This window comes from Gavialis gangeticus, unplaced genomic scaffold, assembly GCF_001723915.1.
Source record: "Gavialis gangeticus isolate Ggan-Ray unplaced genomic scaffold, GavGan_comp1, whole genome shotgun sequence".
NCBI classification, from domain to species: Eukaryota; Metazoa; Chordata; order Crocodylia; family Gavialidae; genus Gavialis; species Gavialis gangeticus.
Window position 1 is genome coordinate 143,074,434 of NW_017728992.1, and position 7,411 is coordinate 143,081,844.

At 45.1% G+C, this 7,411-nt stretch overlaps 1 protein-coding gene across 1 annotated transcript; it reads left to right on the plus strand.

Moving 5' to 3' along the window:
- The first annotated feature begins 137 nt into the window (after nucleotides 1–137).
- LOC109304986 (myelin P2 protein-like) lies at nucleotides 138–7,377 on the plus strand. Its single transcript, XM_019527844.1, has 4 exons — nucleotides 138–280; nucleotides 5,607–5,779; nucleotides 6,754–6,858; nucleotides 7,267–7,377. The coding sequence occupies exons 1-4, from the start codon at nucleotides 205–207 to the stop codon at nucleotides 7,315–7,317; spliced, it is 405 nt and encodes a 134-aa protein (XP_019383389.1). The 5' UTR covers nucleotides 138–204; the 3' UTR covers nucleotides 7,318–7,377.
- The last annotated feature ends 34 nt before the right edge of the window (nucleotides 7,378–7,411 follow it).

Consider the following 7,411-nt stretch of genomic DNA (forward strand, 5'->3'; position numbering starts at 1 on the left):
GTCTCACCTGGCGGCGGCGGCGGCGGCGGCGCCCGCGTGTCTGCTCCCGCCCGGGGGGGCCCTGACGTCACCACGCCCCATTGGCTCCGGCTGCAGCCCGGGCCGGGGCGGCGGGATAAAGGCGGCCCCGGCCCGACCTAGTTCCCGTCATCGCCACCGCGCACGTCTGTCTGTGTGTCCGCCTGCCGCTCCGCCGCCCGCACCATGGCCATCGACAGCTTCCTCGGCAAGTGGTGCCTCATCTCCAGCGAAGGCTTCGAGGACTATATGAAGGAACTAGGTGAGGGGCAGGATCGGGATCGGGACCGGTCCCCGGGGCGGCAGCTCTGTGCCGGGGGGCCCCGGGCTGGGACCAGCTCCTGCTCCGCCGCAGCAGCGAGCCCGGCCCGGGTCCCGCCTGCCCGCGGCCGCGGCGGGACTGCGCCCCACGCTCTTCCCCTGCCGTGTCCCTGCAGCTCGAGCCAGGCAGCTTCAGCCCCTGCCCGCCCGGGCCTCACGGGCGCCGCACGCTCGTCTGGGGAGATGGCATTAACAGTCCTCACAGTCAGAGCTGCGGCGAAGCAGGGCTGGGAGGGCCCGGGGCCACCTAGTCCAGCCCCTGCCTACCTCAGGCGGCATCGTCCCTATGCAAACCATCCCATACAGCGGTCGTCTGAACCCGCATAGGACTCCCTGCAGTCCTGGCGCAACAGAGCTAACGCCCTCGCTCGACATGGGTAAAGCTAAAGACAAAGCCCTGGCTCATTTTTTTTACCTCCCTCCTGGCTGTTGAACACTTTGGTGCATCTACACGTGTGCTTTAATGTGCATTAGCCTATTTTAATGGGCATTAAAGCATCACTAAAAACAGTGGGCACATCTACACGTGCATTAATGCACTTTAGTCAATGCACATTAAATCTAGCATCTCCATTGTGAGGTACTAAGAAAATGCACATTCGCCTGTCTTAATGTGCATTAAGTAAAGAGCATGGAGCATTTGTACACGTTTGTGCCACAGCATGAACAAGTGGCAAAGTGCGTTTCAGCACTGAGAAAATGGCTGTGGTATGTTTTTGAATGAAAACCCCTTGAAGGTGTTTTTGCTCAAAAGCTCACCACTGTCATTTTCTGCATGCTGATGTGCATTTTGCCACTTATACACCTGGATGTAATGCAGCTCAGTGTGCATCAGCTTGCATGCAAAGCAGACTTATTGAGTCTGCTCCACCCTGCTGGATCTCCAGTGTCACAGGACAAAAAGGTATGTGTATAAATGCCCATGGTTTTTAAGTGCTGCTTAATGCACAGTAGCCTATTTTAATGTACATTAACTAAATAGCATGGTGTTTTCAGTGACAATTTAATGAGCATTACAGTAGGCTACAGTGCATATGTAGATATGCCCACATATCATTTTTATTTAATGCGCATTAGCATATTTTAATACTCATTTTCGTAGTACCTTATAATGGAGGTAGTAGATTTAATGTGTGTTAATGTATGTGTAGACATGCCCTCTTGATGCCATGTTTTCTAGCCCTTTTCTGGACCAGCAAAGGCTATGAGCTTCAACACCCTGTGGGGTTTTTTTTGTTTTTGTTTTTTTTCTTTTTTCACTGTCCCCTCATGCTGGTAGCTGGGGTTTCAAGACAATTTCCAGTATGGCAAGATCCAAAATAAAACAAAAGCTGGCAACGCTTGTAGTGGAGCTGTGATAAATTGCTTGAGATAAGCTTTTAAATTTCCCTTTCTTTGTTGCATAGCAAATCATTTGGAGCCAGACCCAATAAAGAAGTTGGGTGCTTGTAGGCTGGGCACCACAGATTGCAGAGGGGGGTCCTTAATGCTTCATGAGGTACCTTGGTTCTCGGCACAATGCCTGGGGAGAAGTGGGTGTCTTGGAACACCTCTGGTCGAAAGCAGCCGGCAGTTTAACTGAGTGGAAGCACTTTAACAAGCGCTGATAGGAAAATGCTGAGAACTGTGCGAGTCTTAAATTATATCCCTCAAGTGTCCTTTCTTACGCAGTGGCACAACTACAACAGGAAAGGTGGAGAGTGTTTTCCTCATCTAGACTCGCTTAGGCTTTTGTGGTTAATTCATTACCTTAAGAGGTGTGCAATGTGACTTTGAATCTCTTAATGCAGCAAAGGGAGTTCCCACTTCCTGGACAAATACAGTAATCATTGGATCATAGGGGAGATAAGGCAGCTGAAAGTATGTTTTGTGAGGGGCTAATCCTGTGGGTGTGCATTAGGCATATTCACAGATTAAAACCCTTGAGGGATTTGCAGGGAAGAATGCTTGCTTTCTGGATCTTGGTCAGGCTTAGGAATGAGCTAGGTACCACACTGTTCAGCCCTGTGAAGACTGGGAGTTTGGGTGAAGTGCAGAGGTACAACTCTAGGCATTTGGGAACTTTACAGTTAAATAAAATGCCTTTAGACTGTAGATACCACTGGGATTAGACAGTAACTAAGTGAATGTAAACACCTAAATTCTTATCCATCTTATTTCAGGTTTCTGAGTCCTTTACTGAGTCTGGCATTTATTCACTGTCTATGATCTTAGAGGCAAGGGCTAGGTCATCACTCCATTTTGAGCCTATTGAAGTACACTAAGTTGAGGGGGGGTTCTGTGATATTATGACTCCAACTTGGACTGTTCAGAGGTATAATAAAGAAGATTATAATTCAGCGTGGAGAAAACATCAAGTTCTGTCTTCTTTAACTGGACTTAATCGAATAGTTGATTATCTGAGTCACTGACTTGGATGAAGAGCAAACTGGATAGCAGTGATCATTCTTGTTGGCTGGAGATTTAACTGGAAAAAGTGGCAAAGTTAGATTGTGTCCATCTAGCTGGGGGTAGGGGAAGGGTTCTTTTTGTCACTCAGGTTATTGGAAACAGTTGGTTGTGGAGGTACAAGTAGAAGCTGTGGCTAGGAATTCTCTTCATCACCTCCACCTAGCTAGAAGTGATAAACTTTTTGAGGTTAGTCTTCACCACACTTGATGCAGTCATCTCAAGGCTAGAACACTGTGTGCTGTACATGAGAACATGGAGGCCCTAGATGCACATAATTTCTGTTGTGCTATGAAGTTCGCAGCACTCCAACAGATAGGGGCAAGCATGCATTGGCAGATCCCGCACAGGCATGCTTTCCCGGCAGCAAGCAATAGGGGCTGTTTCTTAGCTCTCCTGCTCCCCAAGGGAGCCTGTCAGTGAGCAGAACAGTGTTATTGACAGGCTTGCTCAGTCAGTTCTTGCCATGGTGGCAACAGCTGATGGGGCTGCCCACAAATGGTTGGTGGCAGCAAAGGATGATAAGGTGGTCTCTGTCAATCCATTAGGCCCTGCTGCTGCTGTAGCCCTGTCAACGTTCCCTGGTAGCAAGGCTGAAAACTCTGTCCTTGAGCTACATGGTGTTAAGGGCTCATTGTGTGGTAGGCACTGCCCATTCAGGCCCTGCCATTACTGTAGCCCAATCACACTTGCTGCCAGGTGATGATGGTGGCAAACTGGTCTTTGCAGCTTGCGGGCTGAGCAGGCTATGGGGAAACCAGCAGGTTTCCTCTCCCTCCCACCACCCCACTTAGATATATTACATTCCCATGACAAAGAAGTTGCTGTTTGAAACAGCACCATTATTGTCCTGGATCTGTTGCTTTTATAGTTGTTCATCCTTTTTTTTTTTTTTTTCTTTTAATGTGCCAGACTTCATGAACATGTGGATGCTCATGTTTTGTCACACTTAAAGTATACAGCGTGACAAATGTACCATGCATCAGGGGTGTAGGACAATTCAAATGACATTGCAGAATGCAACTGCTCACTACTTCAGTGACACTTCTTACAGAAAGTGCATCATCCTGCGCTCTGATATGCATAGGTTTTCAGGTTGTTGGGTGCTGTTAAATTGCTGGTTTGAGGGTAGTGTAAGAAGCCCTGTGCAGTTCATGGTCCAAGTACCTCCACAATAGTTTCATAGTAGCTAGGGTCAGGAGGGACCTGAACAGATCATCTAGCCTGCCCCCCTGCCACAGGCAGGAATGAATGCTGGGTTCACAAGACCCCAGACAGGTGATCATCCAACCTCCTCTTGAATTTGCCCAAGGTAGGGGCGAGGACCACTTTCCTGGGAAGTTGGTTCCAGATTTTGGCCACCCTAACTGTAAAAAATTGCCTTCTGATTGCTAACCTAAATCTGTTCTCCATCAGCTTATTACCATTGTTCCTCATCGCCGCAGGTGGTGCTGGGGAGAAAAGGGCTCTACCTATTTGCTGTTGATCTCCCCTGATGAGTTTGTAGGCAGCCACCAGGTCCCCCCTCAGCCTCCTCTTGCTGAGGCTGAACAGGTTCAGGTCCCTCAGTCTCTCCTCACAGGGTCTGTCCTGCTGCCCTCTCACTAAGTGGGTGGCCCTCCTCTGAACCCTCTTCAGACTGGCCACATCCCTTTTGAAGTGCAGCGCCCAGTACTGGACACAGTACTCCAACTGCGGCCTGACCAAAGTTATTCTTCTGTTAGATGATTGATATTAAATTATATTAGTATTCAAGTTAATTTAATTAAAAAGAGTCTAGAGGTAGGATGAAGGATTTTTTTGGTAAAGCGTCTTCAGCTTTGAAGCTGCTTCTGTAGTTGACATGCTCTAGCCCTAATTTATGGAATTTCAAGTGATGCTGCAAGTTTCATTCTCCCTTGGTTTTGTCTGCAAAACTCATCTGAGTGGATTTTAATGGATCCTTTGAGTGTTCTCACTTCTGAAAGCCAATATTCATCATATTAAATCCTCCGTTCTGTGGTTTTTGTTTTTGTTTTAATTGCAAGAGTTCAGAACTATAGACTTTGAATAAACTAAAATAAATGTATATGAGTAGATTAATTTTATATTTTGAAAAAATCAGCTAGAAAATTTTTGAAGCAGAATTACTTGTGTGGCAATTCTTTTATAGTTCATGTTTGCCCTTTCTAGCTTGCACATTGGTTTGTGCGCAAGGGAGGATCTGGCAGGTGGGGGTGAGAAGGGGGTGGGCAGGACTGGGTGCAGTTATATCCCTCTCTGAGTCCTGCTTTACCTAAATTTTAAAAGCAACTGCCTAGGAGGAGCAGCAGCATTTCTATTCAAGCAGCAGTGAGGGAGTCAATTGACTTCATGGCTTATTATGATCTAGCTGCAAATTAGTGCACATTCCAATGAAGTTATATATATATTTTTTGCTTTGATCTTACTTTGAACTGAATAATATAGTGCTAGGCCTCTAGTGAATAAAGCTTCTAGTTTAACTGGAGAAAAGTGTGTTGCTATGCCAGACTATCTATACCCTCCCCCCTTTTTCAAAATCCTAGATCCACCCATGTTTGAGTGAATGGACAGAAAATTTGTTGGTCCTCTAGGGGGAGAAGTAGATTAAACTTTTTTTTCCTGAGCATACAGAATAGATGATTTCTTACAATGAATTTTCCCCACTCTCTCTGAATGATTAAAACTGAAAATTTTTCTTTGTGAGTCTTATGCTCCAGTCCACACACACTGAAGTGACTAACTCCTATTGAAATCTAATAAATCTAGGCCTTTGTCTGATTGTCTCATCTAAAACGCTGCTTTTTTCCCCTCTGTAGGTGTCAGTATGGCCATGAGGAAGATGGGAAGTATGGCCAAACCAGATGTTTACATCAGTAAGGATGGAGATACGATCACTGTGAAAACAGAGAGCACCTTTAAAACCTCACAATTTAGCTTCAAACTAAATGAGAAATTTGAGGAACATACATTAGATGGCAGGAAAACTCAGGTCAGTACCTCAGACTTTCTTCTGAATAACCTCAAACCAGTGGATACCCTTCTACGACCTCTACTTGCATCAAGTATTGCCTTACTTTGTACATGTGGCTGGCATTCTGATGACAAGCCCCATTGATCTCAGTTAGTTTTTCTACACTAACTGCCAGTGGAAAAAACACTGAAACAAAATCTAGTTAATCACTTTCTCATTGCAAAACAGTGATATTTAGTGTGTTTAATTAAACTGACAGACGTATAAATACATATTAAACACTGTCAGTGGCACCTCTATCAACAATAGGTGTGGGATTTGTTACCACAGCTAATCTTGAAGCATAATCTCTTGCACTTGCGCAACATTTTTCAGTGTGCATTGGATTGACCTATAAGGATATGCAAGTCTGACTCCCTGTTCCTGAACTCCACAGACTGAAAGTGCCTTTCCATTTTAATTAGAGGAATTGTTCATGATTAGGAGTGGATGAGAATGAATAAAACTTAATCTCTTTGAATGTTATAGAAACATAGGGTTCAACTTGACTTCAACTGGTCCACAGATGCAGGATTTGCTAGCCCTAACCCATACCAGTTAGTTGGCTTGTCAAGACTGGATAGGCATCTGTCACATTGTTTGGATTCGGTGCACTGGCCAAAACTCTTCCCTAGCTCAATTATGCACTGTCATTACATGTGCCCAGTGCAAAACCAAACAGCAGTGACAAAGGCCTGAGCACAATTTAAACTGTGCATGCTGTAGCAGCTTTATTATATTCAGTGACCAGTAGGACACATTTCTAGAAAAGTGGCAGAGTAATATAAAAGTAAGAGCCATCAAAAAAACTTAAAGTGAAAGTTTGGGACTTATAGAAAAACTCCTTGGGCCGTCAGCAGGGCTAGGATTTCCTCTTTGGAGTAAAAGAGTTAGAGTGCATCACATAATCAGAACTTTACTGTTTAGCTCAGAGTCATTGTCTTTATTTGCAGACCCTTATCACCTTAACTGATGATAACACATTGCACCAACTTCAGACATGGGATGGCAAGGAATCCACAATAACTCGGAAAATAGAGGATGGGAAATTAGTGGTGGTAAGTGACTTAATTCTTGCTTTCTGATCCATTGACTTCTGTAAGGCTATAGAGGCAAGCAGCTGCTGGATGAGTGGAGCTGTGTTGTCCCCTGCTAACCCTCTTGTCACTGAACACTATGTCTACTGGGGCCCAAGCCCCCAGATTCTTCAGCAGGCAATGGCCTGCTCTAGCCTCCTGACCACACCTCCCAACTTCCAGTTGCCTGCTGGTAGTCTGGGAGGCTATTATACAGTGACTCAGTGGGCCATATATTTGATAAACCTGGGGTGTATTTTTCTATACTATAACTTAAAAGGAAACTCAGAATCTATATTTGCATTCCTATTAACAATTGCATTCCTGTGTTCTGTCCTAATTTAAACTCTATGCAATTTAATTCATGTATCTTTTTTTTTTTTTTCCTAGGAATGCGATATGAATGGTGTCAAATGTACTAGAGTCTACAACAAAGCATGAAGATCACGTCTCTATCTCTGCACTGAGTTGGACTTCCTAACAACAGCTCAGTTCAGTGAACAAACTTACTGTACACTCCATTTTTATCTTTTCC

Bases quoted from the DNA above. Each gene is read 5' to 3' on its own strand.
- LOC109304986 (XM_019527844.1), top strand. From the start codon at position 205: ATGGCCATCGACAGCTTCCTCGGCAAGTGGTGCCTCATCTCCAGCGAA. The intron at 281-5,606 runs GTGAGGGGCAGG...TCCCCTCTGTAG, and splicing joins GGACTATATGAAGGAACTAG to GTGTCAGTATGGCCATGAGG. The intron at 5,780-6,753 runs GTCAGTACCTCA...CTTTATTTGCAG, and splicing joins TAGATGGCAGGAAAACTCAG to ACCCTTATCACCTTAACTGA.